This window comes from Chrysemys picta, chromosome 10 (assembly GCF_011386835.1).
Source record: "Chrysemys picta bellii isolate R12L10 chromosome 10, ASM1138683v2, whole genome shotgun sequence".
Classification (NCBI taxonomy): Eukaryota; Metazoa; Chordata; order Testudines; family Emydidae; genus Chrysemys; species Chrysemys picta.
The window spans coordinates 80,041,498-80,069,307 of record NC_088800.1 but is presented as its reverse complement, the minus strand read 5'-3'; the positions used below and the strand labels follow the sequence as shown (position 1 = coordinate 80,069,307).

The 27,810-nt window shown below is 51.8% G+C and overlaps 1 protein-coding gene across 1 annotated transcript in view; it reads left to right on the top strand.

Annotated features, from left to right (window-relative positions):
* LOC101937616 (ATP-sensitive inward rectifier potassium channel 12) overlaps window positions 1-26,495 on the top strand; it is a 52,720-nt gene extending 26,225 nt beyond the window's left edge. The window contains exon 2 of the mRNA XM_042853113.2: window positions 24,369-26,495. Within this exon, the coding sequence (XP_042709047.2) occupies window positions 24,521-25,834 (1,314 nt within the window). The 5' untranslated portion in view covers window positions 24,369-24,520 and the 3' untranslated portion in view covers window positions 25,835-26,495. The remainder of the gene's footprint in view (window positions 1-24,368) is intronic.
* The last annotated feature ends 1,315 nt before the right edge of the window (window positions 26,496-27,810 follow it).

The window sequence follows — 27,810 nt, the reverse complement described above, 5'->3', positions numbered from 1 at the left end:
GAACAACTCTCATCCATACATCCGAAGATAGGCAAAACAGGGTAACCAGAGGAGATTCCTGCCCCTTCTGGAACTCAGGCTGTGCCCTTCCAGTATATTTCTGTATCATAAGTTGCTAGACCAATGGCGTGGAAATCAATTTCTCTGTCGAAGAGTCAATATCACTCTGGGATGAGTGGAATCAGCTTCAGAGAGCCCACAACAAGGGGAAGAGGTTCCTTCAAATGGCCCAGAGAAGTTAGACAAGAAGTCCCACCCAGGGTATGTAGTCAGGGCTGTCCCTAGGAGGGAGCGGGGCCCGGGGCAGAAGTGACGAATCCGTCACTTCTGGGATCGATCCGTCACTTCTGGGACTGACCGTGCCGGCCTGACGCGCCAGCCTCCTTAAGCGCGGGGTCTGGAGTGGTCGCCCCCATTTGCTGTACCCTAGGGATGTCTCTGTATGTAGTCCATGCCCCAGCCAGCGCAGGGCCGTTTCTGTGGTTTACAGGGCCCAGTCCCCTCCCTGAACACATGTCCCTGGGCTGTGATCCGTTCAGCCCCGCAGTCCCTGTGAAATGCATCCCTCCACCTCCCCAGTGCAGCCTGCCCCCAGAGTGAGGACAGCGTCTCACCCACGTGCAAACTGCGAATTGTCTTTGTAATTGAGCAGGGAGTGTTTTAAATTGGAACTGGCAGGTCGGAGCTGCCTGCTGACAGCAGCCGTCTCGCTGAAAAGCAAAGGGTGCCAGATCCCCAGGTCTCTGTCACTCTGTTGCACTGGCTCAGCAAGTGGAGAAGAGCTCCGCTAGCCAGGCATATGCAGGCAAGGACTAGTGAAAGTGGTGATGGAAGAAAGGGCAGCTTTGATGGTCCTGGAGACGCAGGCCTTGTCCTCTACCCAGCAGTGCACCGGCCGGACAAGCTCCACCAACACCCTCCATGGCTGCAGTGGGGTGGGAAATGGTTTTCTCATCTTGGGAAAACTTTTGAGAAGAATTTCCTGTCCCGAATCAGGCCAAAGAGTTGAAATCTCAAAAAAAAAAAAATTGCCAACCGAGAATCACGATCTGGAGACTTCAACAGCTGAGTCAAGGGAAAGGGGGTGGGTCAACTTTTGTGGCCTGCATCATGCGGAAGGTCAGACTAGATGATCATAATGGTCCCTTCTGACCTTAAAGTCTATGAGTCTATAATCCGAAGTAAAGAAATAAAAATTCAGTTTGGGTCAAATGAAATGTTTTGTTTTTGAATTTTGAGATGTTTTGTTTTGATTTCAAACTTTTTAATTCAAAAATAATTAAACTATCACTGGCTTAAATTTCTAGCTGAAAAGTTGTTTCAACCGAACAAAAAGGGAATTTTTCGTTGTGAACATGTGAAAACGGGACCTGTCCACCATTTCAAAACTCCCCCCCCACCCCAAACCTTTTTCAGAATGAGAAAGTCATCAGAACGGAACCTCACCCTCTGAAACCACCAGCCCAGTTGGATCGCCTGGTTAAGTTGGTGGGTTTTTACAAATGACATTTAGCATTTGGTGACATGATTGTGTTGGGGCTCAGTTTACCATCAGTCCAAAGCCGTCCGTCCTCCCGTGGTAGTTTAGGTTCGCAGGTCTCATCCGAACACTGCTGGGAGTATGTGACTGTGCTTAGGGGTTTCGAACTCTCTGTGTGGTTGGCTTGGCTCCCAGTTGCGTGGGACCATTGTAGGAATAGGAGACGGTTTGACGGCAGCTTCAGAGCACGACCAAAAGTTTCTCTCTCTTTTCGTTTTTTGTTTCTCTTCTTGCGTCTTTAGAGTGCTGCATCACCAAATGGAGTGAAAGACAAAAAGCTGGTCTCCTAGAGACGGCTGCCTCAGGTTGCTGTGGTGATCAAAACTTCAGCCGTGCATCACTGCTACTCTGTCAGTTTGGCCAAAGTTGGGGAAGTGGGTAATGTCCATTGCCCTCAGGTGAAGGGTGGGCCGGAGCTCTCCCAGGGCATTGTGGGGCAGGGCGGGAGGTGTCTGGGGGGGGGATGAGGGAATGGAGGCAGAAGAGGTTGTTGGAGAAGGACGCCATTGCTGGCTGTATGGCTGTGGATGGAGATGGACACTGGCAGCACTAGTGGGGGAAGAAGAGGCCAGTGGTAATGGTGGCGGTCAGCAATAGGGATGGGGCAGTTGGTGGCTGGGGGGCCCTGACCAGGCTGGCAGTGGTCAGAAGGGAGGCTGGTCTTGGGTAGCAATAAGCAGCCAGGACATCAAGGCAAGTCTGTCCACTCATGGGCTTCTTAAGCGTTGTCACTGTTTTGTGGAGTCAGGAGCGAAATGAAACATTTCTTGGATGAGTCCTCAGAGCATTAGTGTTTGATCATCACTATGGCAACTTGAGTCAGCTCTCTGCATGCTGGCATATTGTACTTTAGATACAGTGTGTGTGTGTATATATATATATATATATATAGGGTGAGATGGGATGATTGTACAACAGCGGCAGGAATTTTCCAAACATTAAAATTGCATGGCCTCTATAAGCACCTTGAAACTCAGCCAGACCCCACTTGGGAGGTTGTCTGATGTACTAGCCTGCACACAGGCTGGGAGTCAGGACAAAAGACCAAAAATAATCCCAACAATGGTATTGATCCATTACTAGATGGAAATGGTAGAATTATCAATAATAGTGCCCGAAAAGGCAGACGTGTTCAGTAAATATTTCTGTTCTGTATTTGGGGAAAAAGCAAATGATGTAGTCATATCGTATGGTGATGCTTTTTCCATTCCACTGGCATCTGGGGAGGATGTTAAACAGTAGCTGCTAAGTTTAGACATGTTTAAATCAGCAGCTCTGGATAACTTGCATCCAAGAGTTTTAAAAGAGTTGGCTGAGGAACTCACTGGACCACTGATGTTGGTTTTTCAGTAAGTCTTGGAACACTGGGAAAGACTCGAAGAAAGCTAATGTTGTGTCAATATTTAAAAAGGGTAAACAGGATGACCTGGATAATTATAGGCCTGTCAGTCTGACATATATTCCAGGCAAGATAATGGAGTGGCTGATGCACGACTTGATTAATAAAGAAATAAAAGAGAGTAAAGTAATTAATGCCAATCAACATGGGTTTATTGAAAATAGATCCTGTCAAACTAACTTGATTTCTTTTTTTTTTTATGAGATTACATCTTTGGTTGATAACGGTAATAGAGTTAATGTAATATACTTACGCTCTGTAATATACTCTGAAAGGCATTTGACTTGGTACTGCACGACATTTTGATTAAAAAACTAGAACAGTATAAAATTACCATGGCACACATTAAATGGATTAAAAGCTGACTAACTGATAGGTCTCAAAATGTAATTGTAAACGGGAAATCATCATCAAGCAAGTGTTTCTAGTGGGTTCCTGCAGGGATTAATTCCTGACCCTATGCTATTTCACGTTTTTATCAATGACCTGGAAGAAAACACAAAATCATCAGTGATATAGTTTGCAGATGACACAAAAATTGGGGGAGTGGTGAATAATGCAGAGGACAGGGCACTGATACAGGGTGATCTGGATCGCTTGGTGCAAGCCAACAGTACATGTTGCAATTTGGTTAACTGTGAATGTATACATCTAGGAACAAAGAATGTAGGCATACTTACAGGCTGGGGGACTCTATCCTGGGAAGCAGTGATTCTGAAAAAGATGTGTGGGGGGTGGATAATCAGCTGAACATGTCCTCCCACTGTGATGCTGTGATCAAAAGGGCTAATATAATCCTTGGATGCATAAATGGGAAGCTAAAGCAGGAATAGAGAGTATTTGGCACTGGTGCGATGGCTGCTGGAATACTGTGTCCAGTTCTGGTGCCCACAATTCAAGAAGGATGTTGATAAAGAGAAGAGCCATGCGACTGATTAATGGATTAGAAACCATGCTTTGTAGTGATAGACTCAAGGAACTCAATCTATTTAGCTTAACAAAGAGAAGGTTAAGGGGCGACTTGATCATAGTCTATAAGTATCTACATGGGGGACAAATATTTAATAATGGGCTCTTCGGTCTAGCCGGGAAAGGTATAACACGGTGTAAGGGTTGGAAGTTGAAGGTAGACAAATTCAGACTGGAGGTAAGGGGTAAATGTGTAACCGTGTGGGTGGTTAACCATTGGAACAATTACCAAGAGTTGTGGTGGATTCTCCCTCACTGGCAAATTTTAAATCGAGGCTGGATGTTTTCCTAACAGATCTGCTCTAGGAATTTTTTTCAGGGAAATTCCATGCCCTGTGCTATGTAGGAGGTCAGACGAGCTGATCACAATGGTCCCTTCTGGCCTTGGAATCTATGAATGACTCTGGATTCTGTGCTTAAGTCTGGCACTGATTAGCTGTGCAACACTGAGTAGGCCCCGTGCCCCAGTTTCCCCCATTTATTAAGTGAGGCTAATAATGCTTATCTCCCTCCTGGGGGGCTGCGAGGGTTAGTTCATTGCTGTGCTATGGAGAATTACCTTGGCTAAACAGTGGTACCTCTGTGTGGGCACTGAACGGTCAAGTGATCGCCATCTCTTTGGGCGCTAACGTCCTCCGGGGAAGTGCGCTAGGAAATGATGGGGTTCGCCGATGGGGTAGCATGAGAACGAAAGGTGGGGGTCAGCAGGGAGCTGTTGCCCCATGGGGGACGCTGAGGCAGTCCTGCTTTTGTATGGCTGGAACCTGGAGCTTATGAGAGCGAGGGTCAGCTGCGGCCAGGCACCGGGAACGCTCCCCATTGAAGGCTAGGGCAAAGCCTCCTTAGTATGGGCAGCTTCTAACATTTCCCAGAGAGCTCTGCTGGTGCCCCTCAAGCCCACCTGCAGCCCCTGGGTGGTGCGTGATTCGTCCATTTGGGAAGGTTGGGTGTGTCCAGACCATGGCCCTGCCCCAAAGCCTGCCCCCGCTTGGCTTCCTTCCCCCGAAGCCCCGCCCACGCTTCACGCCCACCCCTGCCCACCACTTCCTCCAAAGCCCCCCTGCCCGCCTCTCACGCCTCTTCCCCTGAGGCTCCCACCGCTCGCGCCTCTTCGCCCCCTCTCCCAGGCCTCCACCGCCCACCTGCCTGCCGCTCGCGCCTCTTTGCCCCCTCCCCTGAGGCCCCCATGTGGGCAGAGTGAGGGCAGGGCCTCGGGGGGAAGAGGGCGAGTGAGATTGGGGCCTCGGGGCAGAGCGCGGGTGGGGCCATGGTCCGGGTGCCCTTTCGGCAGCAGCGTGCTTCAAAGGCGGCAGGCTGGCTATTTGGGTAGGCTTAGCTTCCCCTGGCCTCTTATACCCACCACCCATGCCGCAGCCCCCCTGCTATTTCAGTCCTGGGCTCCCCACGCACAGGTTTGCTGATGCCCCTCGATCCCAACCCGCAGCCCCCTGCTTCTCCAGTCCTGAACCTCCCTACACACAACTCTGCCGCGCCCTTCAGTCCAAACCTGCAACTCCCTCTGCTCGTCCGGTCCTGAGGTCCACAGGCCCAGTGCCCCTCAACCTGACCTGCAGCTCTGTGACCTCATCATGTCAACACTTGGCTAGCCAGCCAGTGTTCCCAGCGGGTGATAACGTTGACACTGGCAGAAATGTGATGGCACACGCTAAGCCGGTGTGTCACTCAGGCAGCAGGCACCTAGCCCCCCGAAACATCCCGTCGCCTCCCTTGTGAACGCAACTCATCTCTGAGCTTCCTAGAGCTGCCCATAGGACAGGCCGTCAGCCTCTTCCCCGACCAGTACCCCTGCTCAGCTGACACACGGCACCTCCACTGGCGTAAACCAGCAAAGGGACACCAGCTGAGGATCCGGCCCGTGTGATGTGTCTGCTTCCTGGGAACCCAGCTGCCTCCTGTTCTTGGCATTTACGTTTGTCTTGCGAGGCGGGGAGGAATCTACGTTCAGATTGCCGGGAGCAGTTGGTTTGCATCAGAATGGAGGCGACAGTCCATCACTAGCAGCCCAGGCTCCGCATCCACTTGTCTCCCTCTCCGTGCTGCGGGGGTCTCACTCTTCCTCCCAGGGGGAGCATTGCTACAATGGCTCAGAGCAGGGGAATGTTGCTCATCTCGCAGGGTTTAAGTGTGATGGGCGCAGAGGTGGCAGCTGCTCGTTGCAGGGAGCAAGGGAGTTGATGCCCGAGCCTGTCAGCCTTACTTCCAGTCCCAATCACGGCTTGTCTACACTTGAAACGCTGCCGCTGCACCGCTATAGCGCCTCCGTGTAGACGCTACTTAGACCACGGGCAGCGTGTAATGGAGGCTGATGGAGGCTATGCCTCCCCAAACCTCCGCTAATGTTCCCCATCCTGGGGCGGGGCTGCGGTGGGGCTCAGAGCTCTTCCGGGTGGCCGGGACTCGGGGCACCTTCGGGCAGCCAGCGCATGGGGTGGCTCAGCTGGGCTGGCCGGGGCTCCTCCGGCTGCGGTGGGGAGCTCGGGGCTCCTCTGGTCCCAGTGTGTGAGATTGGGGAGTGGGGTCTTGGGCGGAAGAGGCGGGTAGGGGTGGGAACTCAGGCAGAAGGGGCAGAGTGGCGAGGTAGCTTCCCTGAACAGGGGGTTCACGCGCTGGCGCTGCCCATGACCTATGCCAACAAGAGTGCTTCTCCCATCACTGGAGGTAATCCACGTCCCCAAGAGACAGTAGCTAGATTGACGAAAAATTCTTCCATCCACCTAGCGCTGTCTGCGCCTGGCGCTAACTACGTCGCCCAGGGGTGTGGATCGTTCACGGCTGAGCGACGTGACTGGGTCAATCCATTTCTTGTTTAGTATAGACCAGACCTCAGGTCACAAGTGGAAGCAAGTTTGCATCCCAAACCCGTCAGTTGGCATCCCAAACCCGTCAGTTGGCCAGGGTTGGCTCAGGGCTGGACCAGAGGAGAGGCTGGGGGACAGGACTGAGGTGCATCGGCACCGCTGCAGTAGCAAGGTGGGAAGAGCTGTGTGTGCAGGGAGCCCCAGACAGCACCACTGCATGGAATGTGTGGCTGCAAAGAGCAACGGGGCAGCCCCGTGTCACTGTGAGTTTGGGAACTTCTCTAAAGTGCATGTCCAGCACTGGAACAAAACGCAACAGCAACAGGACACTGCAATCCCTGGGGCTGCTGAAACAACGCAGTTATTCTCCTTAGCGCTGTGGCACTTTGGTGCTGCTATGAAACTCCTTGAGGGTGTCAGATACTGGTTCAGACCCTGGAAATAGGACCGCTGCTGTAACTGGCTGTTTTGGTACATTTCATGCCTAACGCCTAGTGAAAAGTGTTCTCAAGAGCGTGCCAAGAGCAGCAGTTGTTGGCTCAGAGCTGGAGATGCTGGAATAAAAGAGCTGAAGTGCCCCGCAAAGTACTTGGTTTTCTTAGATCACTTGGGAGTCCTGTTTTACAGAATCACTGGAACCAGCTTTAGAAGGGTGCTGGCAATGACGTTAGTTCAATAATTAATGTTTGCTCTCTCTTAATAAACACTTGGAATGTTCTCTGCCGTCTCACGTGCACGCACGCAGGCTTTGTTGTAGATTGGCTCATGAACGCAGGGCTGTGCACACTGGTTTGTTATTGGAGGGTTGCTCTCATGGGTGGTGCAGGCAGGTTTTTTATTGTAGGGTTGCTCTCATGAGCCGCATATATTGGTTTGTTATTGTAGGGCTGCTCTAATGGGTGGCGCATGCAGGTTTGTTATTGTAGGACTGGTCTCCTGGGCAGCCCATGTAGGTTTATTATTGTAGGGTTACTTTAATGGGCAGCACACAAAGGTTTGTTATTGTAGGGTTGCTCTCATGGGCGTTGTTATTGTAGGGTTACTACATGCTCTCAGTGACACGGATCCCAGCCCTTAGCACACGTTAGAACGCATGTGGAACGAGACACCGTCTAGCTGGGCGAGCTCTGTAGGTGTGAAAGAGATCTTGCTTCTTCCTGCTGGGGGGCGCTCCCAGGTCCCCACGCCAGGGCCTGGCGTAGCTGGCAGCGAGTTGCATTGCTTGGTGCTCTCCAGCTGAAGGTCCCCAAGGGCAGTGAATTAGGAAGGATTAATTGAACCGGTAGCCTGATCCCTGAGGGGGGAACACAAACCCCAGTGTTACGTAACTCCCCGGCTAAGCAATAAAATCATCAGATAAAGCAGCTCCTCTTGGTCTGAACTCATTAATAGCCTGCCCCGCCCCCTCCTTCAGGAAATGTTCCTCTGTGTAAATAAAACAAAGCGGATACAATCCAGGGGCGGGATGGAGACCAGATCTCCGAGGCTCCTGCCACAAGCAAATCCTGCAAAGCTCTTTTCATAACAACAGTGCAGCAAGGAAAGGGTGACTGCCTGACCCTGTCTCCTGGTGGATAACCCCTGGGAGGGATGATTCATCCGGTCCAAGGGCAGCTCAGTTTATGCCAGGGGTGAGTCAGAGGAAGGGAGCTCTGGCGAGTTGCAGGTGCACTGAGGTTCTCAAACCAGGGTTGGCAGTCTCCCAGGGTGGGATGGGGTGGGGTCTGCAAAGTGCCTGGACTTTCCCCGACAGCAGTTGCAGCGGCACCCAGCACTGCGATCGGCAATTTGCAGGATGGTGGGCGTTCGTTCTTTGTTTTGGCTGCCACATTTTTAAAGCTGGGGTTACCTCTTCCCCATGCAAAGCTGGGGAAAATTCCCGATGCTTTGTCTCTGGTCACAGCCCAAATGGCCATTCAATCCCAGATTCAAAGGGTCCTATCCTCATCTAAGGCCAAGGTGTGCACATCCCAAGTCTGGGCCGTTGGGTGGTTAGTTCTCTTAGAGGTCACCAAATGCGTGATGTTCTGTCCTGAGCCAAAGCTGGTGTGTTACGGGGTAGGATGCCGGTGAGGGACCAATGTCTGTTGATGCCATCCAGCCATCATGTTTTAGGTCTTCCTGGGAGACTTTTCCATCCTGCTCTCTCTGGGTCAAAGTTGCAGATAATTCTTACAAAGAAGCTGCTAAGTCTGGTTGGGGTGAGGTGTAAATTTCCCCTAATCTTCAGCTTGCTGCGTGCGGGACCCATCCCTTGTGCCTGGTCCCTTTGGGCTTTAACGTCTATGAGTCTCTGAATTCCCTGTACATCCCGCTTCAGTCTAGGACAGAAGTTCCAGGAGATGAGCCCCTCAGCTGGACTGGGCAGTTCAGCTCTTGGTCTTGGCTGCCAAGTCTCAGATGGGGATTGGCGATTCTGGGTTGGTTCGGCCTGTATTTGAAAGTACCGTACTCTTCCTTCATTCACCTTGAGTGGGAGCTAGCGGCAGCATTTGCTCTCTGGCCTTTCTTCAGCAAAGTTAGAGAGCAGGGGCAGGGTCAAAGAGCTTGTGTAGTCCCCTGTCCTGACAACTCGGCCCTTCTGCTGCCTCCCTGATGCCTTCACATGCTGCCAATTAAAAAAATACCCTCCCTCTTATTTATACTGTGGTAATGTAAGGCCACCAGAGCCCGTTCAGCGTCAGCTGGGATCAAACCTGGGCCCCTCTGGAATTTAATGTATGAACCTCTCCTGCCAGCGCTAGAAGACACATTTCTCTTTAGGTGTGGCTGTAGCAGGCACATCAAGCTCTAACTGGTTTAGCCGCCAATGGTGGGGGGCAGAGTGCCCGACCAACAGGCCTGGGTTACTGTAGCCGTTCCACCTGTGACGGCTGGCAGTCGCTTTCAGTTACAGACGTGCGTGTCCCCTTTACGCGCATGGTATCTTTGTGAAACACTCAGCGTTCAAGATGACATTTTCCAGGCTTGGGCTCTGCCCACAGGTGGCATTTTCATAAAGCACAAGCCCAGTTTCTTCACATGTTTTTAAATGTGGCAAGAATGGGCGTGAAACAAACAATAATAAAAATACCTCGCTGTCAAAACCGTGCTTTCCTCAGTAGAGCTCAAAGGGCTTTTCAATCTTTACAGCCCACTACACCCCTGTGAGTCTGGGCAGGACTATTATCCCCATTGTACAGATGGGCAAACTGAGGCACAGAGAGGCAAAATGATTTACCTGAGGTGACACAGGAAGTCTGTGGCAGAGCATGGAATTGAACCCAGATCTCCTAAGTTAGTGCCCAAACCATTGGGCTGGTACAAGCCTAACCATGCTCTTTCAGACAGGGCTGCCTTACATAGCACTTGCTGCCTTTGATAAAGGAAAGTGGAGAATTGAAGTTCACTAGTGGCAGCAGGTCAGACTGGAATATCTGGGGGTGCTGCGGTTCAGGAGTGCGGTGCCTTGGCAGGACTGGAACAGCAGGGGGTGCTGCCGTTCAAGCATGCGGTGCATTGGCAGGACTGGAACAGCAGGGGGTGCTGCGGTTCAGGAGTGCGGTGCCTTGGCAGGACTGGAACAGCAGGGGGTGCTGCGGTTCAGGAGTGCGGTGCCTTGGTAGGACTGGAACAGCAGGGGGTGCTGCCGCTCAGGAGTGCAGGAGTGCGGTGCCTTGGTAGGACTGGAACAGCAGGGGGTGCTGCGGTTCAGGAGTGCGGTGCCTTGGTAGGACTGGAACAGCAGGGGGTGCTGCCGCTCAGGAGTGCAGGAGTGCGGTGCATTGGCAGGACTGGAACAGCAGGGGGTGCTGCCGTTCAAGCGTGTGGTGCATTGGCAGAACTAGAACAGCAGGGGGTGCTGCCGCTCAGGAGTGTGGTGCCTTGGTAGGACTGGAACAGCAGGGGGTGCTGCCGTTCAGGAGTGCAGGAGTGCGGTGCCTTGGCAGGACTGGAACAGCAGGGGGTGCTGTGGTTCAGGAGTGGGGTTCCTTGGAAGAGCTTTGTGAACTGAGGAATCCCTGCACTGAAATAGCTGACTCCCAACTTCTGCTTGGTGCTTTTGCCTTCACCCATTTAATCCACTGGCAATATTCACGGCACAGAGAGTTTAGCCCTGTCGCTTTGCAGCTTTATTTGGCTGCAGGGTGCAGGGTGCTGCTGCTCGGGCATTTTGTGATGTTGTTGCATGGCTGAGCCCACGGTCCTGCATGACTGTGAGCAGCCCTGGCCAGGGGCCGGGCCCTGCGCTGGGCATCCCATTCTCTGCTGTGATAAAACTGGCATGGAGATATTTGGCCTTTGCTCCTGCCTTTTGCGTTGCTTCCCATGGTGCTTTGTCGCTGCCAGCAGATCCCCAGGGGACCGGGAAGGTGGGGGTGCTAAAGGGCAGGGCATGAGTCTCCGCTGGGCTCTGGGAAGTCCCGCCACGTGCTGAATCGGAACAAACTGTCCCCTGATGAGAACCCACGTCAATTCAGGGAGTGTTTCCAAGGCCTTGGGCAATGACACAAACCAATCCAGTGATCTATGGCGGAGAGCAGAGCGGGAACTCAGGCAGCTATTTCAGACCCAGGGTAGGAGGAACACATGGATGAGAAGGCCACCTGAGGCCAGCAAAAGGCAGGGTGTAGTGGAAATGAGCAGATGGGATGCCCAGCATTGCAGATGTATTAACTGTGCAAGGGCAGAAAGCAGGGGAGGCCGGGTGCTGCAGCTCCTCTGTCAGTGATGCCCCAGGAGGCAGAGCCAGCCCCAAACTTCCCCTGTGCCCATGACTTAGCCATGCTTGGAGAGACAAGGAACTGGGATCCCGGGGGGGAAGAGGGGAAGAGCTAGGAAGGGTTGGGGAGTGGACAGACCAGAGGTCACGGGGCAGAGAGAAGCCACAAGAGATAAGGCTGCTGGGCAGAATGGCCACCAATGAGAATTGGTCCTGAACGCTGACATAGACACAGAACAAATCCATCTACGAAGGCAGGGAAACAAAGGCATGGAGCAGAAACGTCTGGGGGCTGTTATATGTGTGCCGAGTTGAAAAGGGAAAGACGGCCCCACTTACCCAGAGAGACACAAGCTCACCCTTACTCTTGGTTAGTGGGTGAGTTGGTGGGTTGCAGCCCCAGGGGGGCTGTGAATGGCAATCAGCGGGATCATGAGGCATTGGAAATGTTATAATCTAAAGCAAAGAAACTCTCGCTCCTCTGGCACCCTTCCCCTGCATGGCCAAGGGTTCTCTATCCCCCAAGCGAAACACACCCACAAACCAATTGTGGAAGCCTTGAGACACCTTTTCACTCTTATCTTGGCCGTAGGTTCTGCAGTGACAGTAAAGATTCCACCCACCCCGTTAGCCCAAGCAAAAGGGATTTGTACTTTTGGAACTAAAAGCCCTGGGTTCTATCTCCGTTGACGCCGTGTTGATTAGACAGCTGGGGCGTAACCGCAGTCACTAAGGGAAGGCACTGTCTGCTAAACAAGTGATTTTGCTGGCCTGTGTCAGATGAGAGCCCTAATATTGATCAAGCTCGCAAAGGTTCTCCGTTAGCTGCAGTGGGAGGGGCTGAGTTCTCAGAGGAGGAGGAGCTGAGTTCTAGTTGTTCTGGGAGTCAGCCTAGGGACCAATGCAGATTTGGTGCTTTACTACAGTTCTGTGTATTGGGCGTTGCAGGGATTCCTGTGTGCTCAGATTTTCTTTCTCATTCAGGAAAGGGGCCAACCTACCTAGAACTGGCCTCTTCGGGTCTTTTTAATCCTTTGTCACTTGGCTGTCGAACAGAACAAATGCATCTAAGCCAGGTGCTTGCATTTAGGGGAGATCCTTCTCCTTCCAGAACCTCTACCTCAGCCTAGGCCTGGTAGCTGTCTGACAACACCCCAACGGGCTCTAGGGACAGCACAGAGCAGGTCACTAATTGCCCACTGAAACCAGTACAACCCTTCTCCCAGGTGCTGTTCTCCCAGGGTCTGCGCTTCAGGTGTTGAGCGACCCTGGTTACCAGTGAAATTAACAGGACCTGCAGGGGCTCAGCCTCCCTGAGCAGTCGGCTGTAAAATCCCCTGGGGAGAGCACAGCTGCAAAGCATTAACTCCCCGCATGTTAAGATCTGGGACCTCCAGGAGCCGATCCGGTCTTCTGGGCAAAGATGCTGCATTTGCTGAGCCTAGGCCAAGGCCCAAATCCCAGAGGACTGGTCACTGACGGCATTGCCAGGCTGGGAAATCTCCCCTCCCCCATGCTAAATCCCTTCTGCTCAAGGACAGTAGGCTCAGGGAATTTACAAGAGGTTGGGTTTAAGGCGATTACTTCTCTCAGGGATAATCTAGAAATTCAATTAAAACTCCCTGTGTCTCTCCTGGTCTGCAAGCAACGCTGAGGGGTGCCCTGGGCACGATAACCCTGGCTACGCAGTGCTGGGGCCTGTGGCAGAGAAGGGAGCCCCTCACTTTTAATGGGGCTGTGGGCAAATATCTGTGATCATTAGTGGGCGTTAGCGGATCTCGTTCTGCTCTGGCCATTTTCAGTCCCCTGGCCCTTCCTATGGAATCTTATTGGGCACTAGCAAGTGTACTCCAGGCCTGGGCAGCCGCCGGTGTGGTTGGGAAGGGACTCCCCTGTGAGCAGGGGGGGGTCAGATCTCAGCGGGGATCCGGGGCGCGAGCTAGATGGGCCTGGTGGGAGACAGGCACCATTGAAAGCTCGGACACAGCAGCCTGTTTTGGGAGAACATTCCAGCGAAAGGCTCATTTAGCGATGTTTTCCCTGCGCTTCGGCGATTCCCACCACTGCTCGTCCAGAGAGCACAGCTGTTCCTGCTAGCCCTGCCGGCAGCCCCTTCCCTTGCCCCAGCCCTGCTCCAGATGATTTCAGACATGTATTCTGCTCGCTGCCTGCCAGCCACCCTGCTTCTGCCTATGAATGCAGCCTCTGGATAGAGCAGTGGGGCCGTGGGCAGATTGACAGACAGGCTTCCTGCCCTTAGGTAAAGGCTTTTCAAAGAGCCCAGCGGGGACAGAGCCAAGACCACCCAGCCTCCGAGCCGCATCGGCAAGCCATGGAAGGAGACGCCTGGCCTTGGGAAATCAACCCCACTCCTAACCTGCCAGGCCAGGGTACAGAATGGTACCCCGTTTGCTCTGGGCAGTGAGGGAGCCAATGAGGTCACTGGATGCCTGCCCGTAGGAGACTCTCTTGCCAGGCCGCCCCCTGCGTGTGATCCAAGCTACGAATGTGGCTTCTTTAGTTTGATCCCCTGAGGGAAGCCCGTACTCTGTACACACACAGATGGGGGAAGTGCAGGTGGAAGACAGAGATGCAGGAGAGAAGGAAATGATGGATAATTTTAATGTAGCGGGAGTACCTCCGCTGTACCTTTCCTCCCTCCCCAGCCAGGGGGAAACATACGACAGCAGGGCAGACCGCTGTGGTCTAGAAGTTTGACCACGGATACAGGAGACCTTAGGTCTGTTTCCAGTCACTGATTTGCAGTGTGACCGTGGGCAAGTTCTTCAGTGGCCCTGCTTGTAAAATGGGGGTAGGAATGCTCACCCATGTGAGAGATGGAAAGGCACTAGCTGAGGGCCGGGGAGCCGTGGTAAGGATGGACCGGAAGGAGGGTCAGCTGGCCTTGGAACAAAAACCAACCCCTTGGGGTGACTGACTTATCTGCTGAGCTCATCACCGACATAGACAATTCAGGAAGAATCCAAATGTCTTTCTGTCAGAGGCCACCCCAGTCCAGACCCCTGGGGTAATTCCGCTCAGTGTATATCTGGGGGGGGTGTAGAGCTGATGTGAAACTCCTGGGTATTGGCAAGGGGCTAGGGGAGCAAGAGGAAGGATAGTGCAGTGGTTAGGGTGTTAGCCTGGGATTCAGGAGACGTGGGTCCAATCTCCACTTCTGTGACCTGGGCAAGCCGTTTGGGCCCTGATTTTTAAAGGTGTTTATTTAGGTGCCTAAAGATACACATAGGCACCTAAATAAACGCCCTGGGAGTTTAACTACCTCTAAACATCCTTAGCCTCTCTGTGCCTCTGCATTTCCCTGCCACGCTGCTATCTACTGTGGTAGTGCGGGCTGTACAAAGCCCTTCGCTAGAGAGAGGGGAGGGAAGCGCGACAAACTGTGAGGAGTTGCTCATGCCCAGGATTACGTTGTATCCTTGTTCCTGCTGTAATTGATCGGTTTCCTCGCTATTCAGGAGATGCTCCCGCCTGTCCCCTTGGCCTGCTGAGAGTCGTTTATCTTCCTGAGCACACCGGGGCCTGGCCTGCTCCCATCTGCCATTAATTTAGTGGAAGCGTGCAAACACGGAGTGGCGGAGGGAGCGAATTAGTCAGGTGGAAGTGCTCCCCTCGGCACCGGGCAGACAGCCCCCTGGCTGGCTGCCGAAGGATTACATCTTAATTGCGGAAGGTTGGCTGTTGTGTCTCAGCTCCTCTGCTTTCACCCGTCCGTCAGCAAGCGGCTTGGGGGCTTCTACCCCTTTCCCTCCCCTATATTTAGTTGCTCAGGAACGCTCCACTCAGACTCCGCATCTGGCTTCCCGCCAAGTCCCTGATTTGCGCCCTAGGCTGAATGGGCACAAGGCGGTGGAGTGATTTGGATCACAGCGTGAGTGTCAAAGTTGGACTCGGCTTGGTACCAGGAGAGATCTGGGGACTGTTTGCTCTACGCACTAGCCCATGCAGATGCACTAAAGAGATGGGCAGGGCACGGTCATAACTGAGGTGCAGATTAATCCTCTCCAGCTCCTGCTAATCTGAAATCTGAGCATACGTTATTGTTTGCATTGCAGTTGCGTCTAGCAGCTCCAGTCCTGGACCAGGAAACCATTGTGCTAGGCCCTGTACAAACATATAACTGCCCAGAGAGTTTACAGTCTAAATAAATATGGGAAATCCACAGGGGAAAATCCATGCTTTGGATTAGCTCAGGGGTGGGCAAACTACAGCCCGCAGGCCGGATCTGGCCCCTCAGGGATTTGGATCCGGCCTGCGGGTTTGCCCCCCGTGGCGCTGTGGGCCCCGCATTGCTCTACAGAAGCGGCTGGCCCAACATCCCTGTGGCCCCCAGGTGGGGGGGCAGAGGGCTCCGTGCGTTGCCTATGCCTCCAGGCACCGCCCCCTGCAGCTCCCATTGGCCGGGAACGGGGAACCATGGCCAATGGGAGCTTCGGGGGAGGTACCTGGAGGCGCGGCAAAGGCAGTGCACGTGGAGCCCTCTGCCCCCCGCTCTCCTCCCCTCTGCCAGGGGCCGCAGCGCTTCCTAGAGCGGCATGGGGCCGGGGACAGGGCAAGTGCGCCGCTGCCACCCTGGAGCCCGAGCCCCTCCTGCACCCCTCCCCCAACTTCCTGCCCTAAGCCCCCTGCCTGCATTCTGCACCCCCCCCTGCACCCCAACCCCCTGCCCTGAGCCCCCTCATACATCCCACAACCCTCCTCTGCCCCAATCCCTTGCCCTGAGCTCCCTGCTGCACCCCTGTGCACACCAACCCCCTGCCCTGAACCCCCTCCCGCAGTCTGCACCCCTCTTGCATCCCAACCCCCTTCCCTGAGCCCGCTCATACATCCCACAACCCTCCTCTGCCCCAATCCCTTGTCCTGAGCGCCATGCTGCACCCTGCACCCCTGTGCACCCCAACCCCCTGCCCTGAGCCCCCCTGCAGTCTGCACCCCTCCTGCACCCTTCCTGCACCCCAACCCCCTGCCCTGAGCCCCCTCCCACAGTTTGAACCCCTCCTGCACCTCAGCCCCCTCACACATCCCACCCCTCTCCTCTGCCCCAATCCCTTGCCCTGAGCTCCCTCCCGCACCCCACACTCCCTCATGCACCCCAACCCCCTGCCCCGACCCTGCATACAATTTCCCCACCCAGTTTGCCCACCCCTGGATTAGCTGCACTGGCCACTAGAGAGCGCGGTTCTGCTGCTGAAAACACAGGGGCAAGAGCACTTTTCTGGCTGTCCTGTGAGGGGATTTGCAGGAGCCGCTTCCGTGTGCTCAGCTGACTTTTACCTACGACTGTTATAGGGCGAGCTAGATGACAGACAGAGGATCCATCCTGTCAAAGCTCCTTTCTCATGGACATGCGAATGAGCCCAACTGACAGCACCGGTTTGGCTGGTACAGGCAGGGTCTGCATGGTTGGCACAGCTGTGCTAACATCTGGTGGAGCAGTCTGTTCCAAACTGGCTTCTAAAATGAGGGGTATCTCCCATTTTAGTAGGGGTATCTACTACAAAATAGACCCTGAGGTGTCACTCTTGTAAGCGGCAGTATTAAGGGCCATTCTGCAGGACGTGCTCGTGATAATAATACTTAGTACTGGTGCTTTCCATCATCCACCACCTCACACACTTCAGCTCTAGATCTCAAAACTCTCTTAAAAAGTGCGCGTCATTATCCCTATTGTACAGAGAGGGAAACCGAGGCACGCGAGGGGTTAAGTGATGTTATCAAGATCACTCCATGGGCCTGGGTCTCACCTACGCTAGGTTTACATCAGTGTGACAGGGTGTGCACAACCCACACCAGACAGGAAGGGGTTCAGACGCAGACATGGGCTCCGTTAGCCCCCTCCTGCTACACCAGCGCTGGGTGAGATGGGCCGGGAGGTGGATGTCAAAGGAAGGAGGGATCATTGGGGAGGAGAGCAGACAGGCTGTTCCTGTGTGGGGCTAGAGGTGGGCTGGGGATGGTGGCCCTTTGTTGGAGGCTGGACCTGGCCCTGCCCAGCCTGATGGTCGGTTTGGTTGAAGCCCAGGAACCTGGAGCTGGATGTTAACACAGGCCGGTGAAGCTGGGGGCCTGCTGGTAAAGAAGGGGGCTGAAAGCTGAGCCTGGCTGGCCTCCTTGAAGTGTCTTGACTGAAGAACTAAGCCACATCTGTGGCGCAGGTGGGCTGAAGAGAATGTGGAGAAACTGAGGCAGAGTTGCTGCATCCGTGTCATGCCATGAGGGTGTGCACTGGGATGGCAAGTCTGTTATACATCACTAAATGCAGCACTGTTACCTCTGATTTACTGGTCTCCTGTGTAAGCGAGAGGAGACGCACGGCTAGCGCGGCCATGGCAAAAGCAGAATTCACCCTAGGGCTCCTAACACCCAGCAATACGAGATGTAGAAACGCTCTTCTACCCCGTAGATGCGGTGCAAGGTAAGACAGTAAATCCTGTAGGCAGGCTCAGGCAATTATAACTAATGACCTCCTCTGCACCGAACACCTTCTCCAATAGTGCTGGGTGCTCAATAGATTGTAGCATTTACTCCCATTTAAAAACGATAAAATTAGCCGTTCAGTTGGCAGATTGTTGAGACACTTGGTTGGAAACGGCTCAGCCATGGGGGGTTTTGTTTGGTACAAGGTGGCAGAAGTCATTAGCTTTAAGGTTGGGCTATAACTTGATTTAAACTTGTAAGCAAACATTTCTGCATTCAACATCACTAGCCCTGCGAGGGAGCTAATGTTTCTTCTCTCAGCATTAATATTAGGATTCTGTTTTATTTCCTGAGTGCTGACAGTGGTGTCGGCACTGTGCAAAAGACACTGCTTCAGAGAATTTACAATCTAAGGCCCTGATCCGGCTAACCCCTGCTCATTAGCTTAACTTGACTCACCAGGAGTAAACCCATTAAAATTAAGAATGAGCGTAAGGTTTGTGGGGTCAGGTCCTAAATGATCGCTGGTGACTAGTGGAAAGGTTGAGTTTCTTCTCAAGGAAAATTGTGGCAACCACCAGGATGAATGGACTTTGACCAAAAGAGACACATGGCTGGTGTCTCCTATTGCATTGATCTTGCAAGGTACTGGGCCACTTCAGCCCAATTCATGAAAGATACAAATATCATCCAAATCTGAGAATAACTTGTGCCTTGTCCCCACTGAACGAGCTCCCTAACCAAACCCAGGCCCCTAGTCTTCTTATCTGGCGTTGGTCCCTCGTACCCTTTCCACCAAGCCACGTTCTAGAACGGGTGGCCAACCTGTGGCTCCAGAGCCATATGCGGCTCTTCAGAAGTTAATATCCGGCTCCTTGTATAGGCACTGACTCCGGGGCTGGAGCTACAGGCGCCAACTTTCCAGTGTGCCTGGGGGATGCTCACGGCTCAACCCTTGGCTCTGCCACAGGCCCTGCCCCCACTCCACCCCTTCCTGCCATGCCCTCGTTCCTTCTGGCTCCTTCTCAGGCTCAGGTTGGCCACCCCGATCTAGGAGTTGCCAATCCACACATTCCCATAACGGGGTCTACACAGGTAGCCAGCTGGTCTGCTCCCCTTTTTCTATATGTGGGGGGCAGCGTGGTAAGGCTCACATCCTGCTGCTCCTCAGTGTCTTGACACCAGCTGGGGAGAAGGCTACTTGCCTTCTCAGGAAAGGTCCCTGTGCCTGCCATTTTCATTTCTCACTGAGCAGGCTGTGCCCTGAGGTGCCCCAGAATGCCCCCCTCCAGTGGGCTAGGGTTTTATCCAGTGAGTTTGTTCAACTAGGGAACCCCGCAGTCAGCTCCCCGAAAAGCATGAGATTCATGCTGCTTGGCACATACTGTGTTCGCCCATCCCTACCACATCCATCCTGCATACAGGAAGTGAGTCTCCCATGGCAGCAACGCAGGGTTCACAGGGGTGCAGATGGGCTGGACTGTCCAGAATGCTCAAAGAAAGGAGGGAGGGAGCAATATTCCATTTTGACGGCCAAGTTTCCCTTCAATCAAAGGGACAGTCTCAAAATAATAACACAGCACGTGCCCTTCTAATAAGGCTGCTTCTGATTGGTACCACTGGAAGAGTTGGAGAAACCTGATTTGCTTTTCACCCATCAAGGGTGTTGCTGACTGTTTTTGCACGTTAGTTAGCTTGAAGCTGGACCTGGTCAGTTTCACTTGTAGGGGCAAATTTTCAAATACTCATCACCCACAATTAGGGTTGCCACCTGTCCTGGTTTTCCCAGGCTGATCCTTTTTGTGAAGTAGCGCGATGCCCAGGAAACCTGTAAGGGAGCTCAGTACACACTGCCAGCTCTCCAGTTTTATGAGCTCAGGATCATCCCGGATGTCCTGGTTTTTTTACACCTCAGAGGTGGCAGCCCTACCCACAACTGGGGCCAGATTGACAAAAGCATTCAGCTCCCAATTAGGCACCAAAGTATGTGGCCGGATTTTCAAATGTGTTCGGTCCCCAGCAGCTCCCAGTGTCACATTTGTGGCCAGGTTTTCAAAAGAGATCAGTCTCTGATGTCCTGAGCTGTTTTGAAAACCTGGCCCTGATGGTGAGCACTGAGCTGTTTAGAAAAATGCTGGCCACAATCAGTTTCCCTGCCTGTGTTGCCGGCACAAGCACAAGGCTCCCCTGTTAAAATGTAAAAAGCGCTCCACTTAACAGTGACATTTTGTTCAATCTTCTTTATACAAAAAACCCAAGCTAAATGAAGTACTAACCACAGATAATCAAAACTGTGGGGGCACTTTGTATGATAAATCCAATTCAGATCCATTTTACTTTCCTTTATTTAGCTGTGGTTTAATTATACCACTAGATGCAATACTGAAGTCTTGGTATTGTTCAGCCTGATGTTGTTTTTTCCTCCCTTTATGAGCATCTTTGACTAATTTTTAATGGCTTGTCTTGAGGCCATTTCTCTTTCTGACCAGAATTTGATAACAGACAGGGTTTGATTTTCCATTGCGGGATTTCCATGGAATTGTTGCATTGGCATAAAACCAGCAGTGGAGAACCAGGGCCCAAATTCTGAAATGTTATTAGCTATTCTTTATGAGTCTTAGCATGGAGGTTTTCTAGTATTTTAATAGCTCCTGAAATGTATAAATAATTAGTAAATAGAGCAGCAATAGCTCAATGTAGTAGCCTAATTGACGTTCGCTTTAGGTAAAACCCTTTATTTCCTGGTATGACGAATACCTACTTCAGCATTTCCTAAAGTGTGGGTGCTTCCCCCTGGGGGGAGACGTATCGGATTAGCTGAGGGGCACAGACTAAGTCTCTCCTTTGTTCTCCAGGGTCTCACTTTCCTTTAGAAAATAAAAAGAGAAAGCCTCTAGCTGTTATGGTTGAGAAGAAAACTTTGAAAACGTGACCCAAGTGCGACTGACACGGTGATGTCTGCCTGAGTCTGCAGGGAGCCTGAAACAGTAGCTCTGTGGATTGATCTACCATGTTCATTTCAGTGGGCACTAACTTAGATGCCAATGATGATGCTTTAAACACCAGCATTGTTAACTGTCTCACTGCTCATCACAGCATGTAAGCAAGGAGGAGACAGCTCAGATTAGGAAGATCTACACAATCTACTCTGAGTGACCACTCCATTTGTGTAGGCTTTAAACAACACATTAGGATGCTAAAGATGTGTGGGGTTGGGGAGGAGGAGAGTGTTTCCCATCCATTCGTTTTCCTGGATGGGAGCTCAGCTTTCAGAAGGTTGGGGAATGCTATCTCACTCTATTGACATTTTAAGTAACAATGTCATTAAATATCTTTATCTGTCAGGAAGCAACACTCTTATCTCTGCATCTAACCTGACCCTACATAGGGATGGTTGACCAGGCATTCCTACCCCTATAGTTTTCCATAGACCATGACCAATGCATGGATGGAAAGGGAGATAGTGAGTGGGATTACAAGTTTCCTGTCCAATGGAAGCTGCAATGTGCCATTTTACTGTGTGAAAGAAGGAGAGGAAAATACGGGGCTAGATTCTCCATTCAGTTACATGACCACATTGGCTCCCTGTAATTTGGTGGATGGGAGGCTAGACTGGGAGTTGGAAAGGGGGTTCTAGCCCCAGCTTGTCCACTGGTTTGCTGCTTGGGTAGGTTTCTTCCCTTCTCACTTTCTCCATCTGTAAGCTGCAGATCATGATATTTGGTAAAAAGTTTTGAGACATCTGGAAGATAAGCACCATATCAGAGTTCAGTATTTACAACCAGGTTTATGGACTTATACTGGTATAAGTGAGAGAAGAATCAGAGTGAGAGAAGAATCAGACCTGTTATATTGTATGGAATTATTTTAGTAGTATAGTCAGATTTCCTCTTCTTTTGGGCTGGTCTACACTGGGGGGGGGGGGAATCGATCTAAGATACACAACTTCAGCTATGCGAATAGTGTAGCTGAAGTCGAAGTATCTTAGATCGAATTACCTGGGGTCCACATGGCGTGGGATCGACGGCCGCGGCTCCCCCATCGACTGCGCTACCGCCACTCGCTCTGGTGAAGTTCCGGAGTCGACGGTGAGCGCGTTCGGGGATCGATATATCGTGTCTTAACAAGACGTGATATATCGATCCCGGATAAATCAATTGCTACCCGCTGATACGGCGGATAGTGAAGACGTACCCGTTAGTGGTATAGTCAGATTTGCTCTTCTTTTCAGAAGCGGTGTGTTATAAGTGTAGGATTTGAGAAGCCAGGAGCTCCTGAGTTCTAATCCCCCTGACACTAACACAGACTCCCTTGGTGACGTTGGCCTGGCTGCCTCAGTTTCCCCAACTGTAAGATGGGTGTAATAATGGTGATGTGATAGGGCTGTTGGAAGGCTTTGTTAAAGATGAAAAGTTCTAGGTGTTGTGATTTAGGCAGAGGAATTTTTTCTTAAAGCATTTTGATGACAGTCCCCAGCTATCTCTGTCTGCATTGCAAGGGTTCTCACAGACTGTTCTGATTCTGAACTGCTCCCAACACCTGCAAAGCCCAGGTGGCTTGCCTGAGGGTGCCCGCTGAGGATCTGCCGGTTGATAACACTGCAGATGCCTGGTGCCGTGTTTCTTTGGCAAAGCTGGGGTCCAAAACTGGACACGGCAAAATGCAATTCAAAGGAAATCGTTGGATCCTTACGAGATGGGTTGATTTAGCCACAGGCAGCTTGCGTCTGGCACTGCTCCTCTAGCTGTGATGCCGGGCCAGCCAACCAATCCCCAGCCTACAATGTGATGGAAAAGGGTGTGCTTGTTACATTGTATCCCCGGGCACCAGGACTGATTGCAGGAATCGACTGGATCGATTGGTCTAGCTGGCCCTGTGAGATAAACACTGACACGTACAGCTTGACCAGCTGAGCTCCATGACATTGCTCCTGTCTCAAGGCATCAGCTGAGCACTGGTGTGTCTGGAGGGAATAGGGGTGTCAGGAAGGATCCCCCACTCCACCTCTCTCTGTGTACTGTATTGCACACAGGGCCGGCTCCAGGCACCAGCCCTCCAAGCATGTGCTTGGGGCGGCACCTGGAGGGGGGCGGTGCTCACCCGGGGAGAGCGGGGCCGCGGCCGGGCTCACCGCCCTCCTCCCGGCGCTCCGGCCGGCTGGGAAGAGCGGGGCCCTGGCCAGGATCTCCGCCCTCCTCCCCCCCCGCTCCCCGCGGGGGGGCGGTGGAAGGCTTTTTTGCCTGGGGCGGCAAAAAAGCCAGAGCCGGCCCTGATTGCACAATTGGCTAGTGCCCAGCCAGGATCCTCGGTACTGGTCTCTGGCCGGGGCAGGGTGCTGGACTAGACGGCTTGATGAGCTGACGCAGCATGGCAAATCCATGTTGTTGATTAGCAGGAGAGCAAGTAGCACCCAGTGATTTTGTGAATGGTGCTGCCCCACCGCCAGCGCCTGTTTGATTGTTGACATGCCCAGTGGATGAGTTGTCAGCACTAACCGGGACTGATCCGGTCACTGCCTCCCCCGGGTGTCATGTCACTGGGTGCTCTAGGCACTCGGACCCTTGCAGGATTAGACTTTGCTGATACCCACCGTCTCACTGAGGCCTTCTCAAACCACTCGCACATTACGTTGGCCCACAACCGCCCCCCTTCCAATTGCTGGGGTTGCCACGTGGGTTCAGGCAGCTCCCTGTGGATTCCTTTGACCTCACGAGAGCTGGTGCTTGGGAAGTCAGGGGCTTTGTTGCTGTGCTGTGCTTGGGCAGAGAGCTGTCTGGCTCATGAGATGGGACCTGATGGGCTGCTTTTTCAAGGGCACCTCCAGAAAACAGTGTGGGCTAGTGGATAGTGCACTAGACTAGGTCTCAGGAGAGCTGGGTTCTATCCGTAGCTTAGCTGCTGGGTGACCACCCTGTGCCTCAGTTTCCCCATCTGTAACATAGGGATATGATCCTGAGCTCCTTTCTAGAGCACTTTGAGATCTACTGATCAACAGTGTTATCTAAGAGCTACAGATTATTTATTAATATCTGTGCACACTCAAGGAGGAATGCATGCTGGCCTTCGGGCTTCCCTCCCCTCTTCCTCTCTCCAGTACCCTTCCCCCAGAGGCCTCTGTGTGAAAACAGAGAGCACTAGAGGGGAAGAGGCAGTTTTGAAAGAGCCGTCCTCCTGAATCTGCATGCATGCTGACCGGTCTTTGTCCGTTTGCATGGCTTAGACTCTCAAACGTCTTCCCAGTTATAGTGCTCACTTATGCAGTACAAAGGAGCAGTCTTTTGGACCACTTAATTTCTCTTTTTGAATTCACTAGGCAAGGCCCAGAATGCCCCTAAGAGCTAAAGTAAGTCACTTCACCCACCACCGAAATGCAGCCGCCTCTGGGGAGGAGCACACAGCTGTTTGATACAGCGACACTGCAGAACACATATTTGCTTCCATTTTGCCCTGCTCCGGTTCTGTGTCTGAATGGTAACGTGTGTCTTTGTTTTCTCATTGCAGAGTCTCTCACTGGATCTGTTTGGTGAAGTAGCAGCAAAGACTTTGCAGCCTTGGACTTCTCTTCTGCAACAGCTGTATTTGGGGGGGAGGGGGGGCAGGCAAGGGGGGAGGGGAACATCAGAAGGAGTCAGGAGACCTTTCACATTCTCTACATGCTTGACTCAGGGATGAGCACAGGCCGAGTCAACGCATACAGCATAGTATCCTCTGAGGAAGACGGGCTGAGGTTGACCACCATGCCAGGAGTCAACGGCTTTGGGAACGGTAAGATCCACACCAGGCGGAAATGCCGAAACAGGTTCGTGAAGAAGAATGGCCAGTGCAATGTTGAGTTCACCAACATGGATGACAAGCCTCAAAGATACATCGCTGACATGTTCACGACATGCGTCGACATCCGCTGGAGGTACATGTTGTTGCTCTTCTCCCTTGCCTTTCTGGTGTCCTGGTTATTATTTGGGCTGATTTTCTGGCTCATTGCACTTGTCCATGGAGACCTAGAAAACCCAGCCGGGGATGACAACTTCAAGCCTTGTGTTCTTCAAGTGAACGGCTTTGTGGCTGCTTTTCTGTTCTCCATTGAAACCCAAACGACGATCGGCTATGGATTCCGCTGCGTGACAGAGGAGTGCCCGCTAGCCGTCTTCATGGTGGTGGTGCAGTCCATTGTGGGGTGTATAATCGACTCCTTCATGATTGGGGCAATCATGGCAAAGATGGCCAGGCCCAAGAAAAGGGCCCAAACGTTACTTTTCAGCCATAACGCTGTCGTGGCCATGAGAGATGGGAAGCTCTGCCTGATGTGGAGAGTTGGGAACCTTCGAAAAAGCCACATAGTGGAAGCCCACGTGAGAGCTCAATTAATTAAGCCTCGAATCACCGAGGAGGGGGAGTATATCCCCCTCGATCAAATAGACATTGACGTTGGGTTTGACAAAGGCTTGGACCGTATTTTCTTGGTGTCACCAATCACTATTCTTCATGAAATCAATGAGGAAAGCCCGCTGTTTGGAATTAGCCACCAGGACCTGGAAACAGATGACTTTGAAATTGTGGTGATCCTTGAAGGGATGGTAGAAGCCACAGCCATGACGACACAAGCTCGGAGCTCCTACCTGGCTAGCGAGATCCTGTGGGGCCACCGCTTTGAGCCCGTCCTGTTCGAGGAGAAAAACCAGTACAAAGTAGACTACTCGCACTTCCACAAAACCTACGAGGTGCCGTCAACCCCGCGTTGCAGTGCTAAGGACTTGGTGGAGAACAAATTCCTGCTCCCTAGCACCAACTCCTTCTGCTACGAGAATGAGCTTGCCTTCATGAGCCGTGATGAGGAGGAGGAGGAGGAAGAGGATGATGACAGCAGGGGTCTGGATGACCTGAACCCGGACAACAGGCATGAATTTGACAGGCTTCAGGCCACGATAGCACTGGATCAGAGGTCATATAGAAGGGAGTCCGAAATATGACCCAGGGCCCCTTCACTAACTGTTCTGAGGTTATTTTTCCTCTCATCTCTTCCCCTACCACCTGCTCAAATTATGCAGAACAATGCAAGTGCCATAGGAATGCTTGAGAAATTAGTATTGTTTGTAGTTTTAAGTTTCATTGCAATAACCACTGAACGGTCTGTGATAGGAAACCACAGCAGGCCACAGAGTGTTTTGAACTTCCAGTGTTGATAAAGCTATTAGAAAACGTACTGGAAGCAGATTCAATATGGCGGCACAGCTAAGGGAGAACACCGGGGGTGGGCTATGCAGAAGTATCGTCTTAGCACGCAGAGAGCTGGTGATTTTGTTTTCTTTCACTCTGTGAAAATGAAAGCATTTTCATGAAGCTGAGCTCTGCGAGGTTGGAAAGGAAGAAATATCAGGAAACAAATCCTTTTTTGGTTTCGTTTTTTTTTTAACTGAACACAAAAATTATATATATTTCTGGCAGGAGATGTGATTCAGTTGCACAAGACCGACACTTGAAAACACGTACCGTAAAGTACTCCTTTTTTAATTCGGGGGAAGGGAAATGAGGTTTTAATTTGTCAACTTCGTGCTCGGGAGACTGTTTACCAATAATAATAATGTAATAATCACACATTCAAAATGCGAGTCAATATATTTTTAAAACAAACAAGGCAACGATGAAGCCGCATGAATTGTTCTAGGGCAGACTCCCAGGGTGCACGGCAGGCCGCCTCCTGCTTATTGGCTGGCAAAGCTTTGTAACCAGGTCGCAGCACTGACTGGCTGAAGCCCAGTGGCAGTGAAAGCCAGGAGCACAATTACTGGCGACGTAGCACAGGGAATGCTAGACTAGACTCTGGGATAAACAAACAATAAGAATAATAATTAACACGCCGATGGAAATATTTATCTGGGGGCTGGGGCGGGATTGGGCGTGGCTGCTGGGTTAACATTTTGGAGCACTGATATTTTTGTTTTTTGCACCTTTGGCTAAAATGAGCTGGATTCTCGTTTGGGGTTAATCAGTTTTGCTCCGTTGAGTAGCTAAGGCGCAAGCGTTCTGTTCTGAGTCACTTGCAGGCAGTGGGGTTGTGACTGAGGATGAAATGTGGCCGCATGGGCCAGCCTTTAAATGGTGTAAGTCTCATTGACTTCAGATTTACACTCGCTTTGGATCTGACTCCGTATCTCCAGTGGGACCATTCAGAATGTTTATTTTTTTAAAGAATTGAATGGAAGTTCTTGAAGTCAGGTATTTCCCCTTTTTTCAGTGAACCTGATTCCCCCCCCCCCCCCGCCGCAAACAATTCAGTTGTTTTAAACATGAAAACCTATGTGCAATATATATATATATTGGTACTTTTGCACACAGCAAAATTCACAAGGAGTTGGTTGCCCTCCCTCGTATTAGCATCTATTCTATTCTTGAGCATGTTTGTAACTGATGAATTGCCCCGGCATTGGACAGTGCTACGTGCAAAGGCCAAAAAAGGGAACCAATGATTTCTCTGATTCAAACCTTATCTACTCTCAAACCAGGGGTCCCATGCCTTAGAGATGCAAAATTGTTCAGCTGTACACAGCTTTTCCCCAGCCCCAGAATCCCTGCTTTGAATTGTTTCCTAGTCAAGCGCTCTTCCTCCAGCCTTACGGCATGTCATGTGTCGCTCCATATGGGTTCAGCCATGCAGCAAGAGCACAGAACAAATCATATGCAATAAACAGGGCCCACACTGCACACATTACAGGCTATTATTGATTACCGGCTGTTTGTTATTCCAAAAGGCACAAAAGATCATGCCTGTACTTGCGTGGGAGATTTTGCTCCCAGAGGGAAAGGACCTCAGGGGCTCTCTGGCACTGTGCAGAGAAAAGATCCATCTCAAATTAGAATGAAATCATTACCAGGCCTATCATTACCTGTGTCCCAAAGGCCTAAGGTTCATGTGGCCAGCTGTCACTTTCCTACATACTGAACTTCC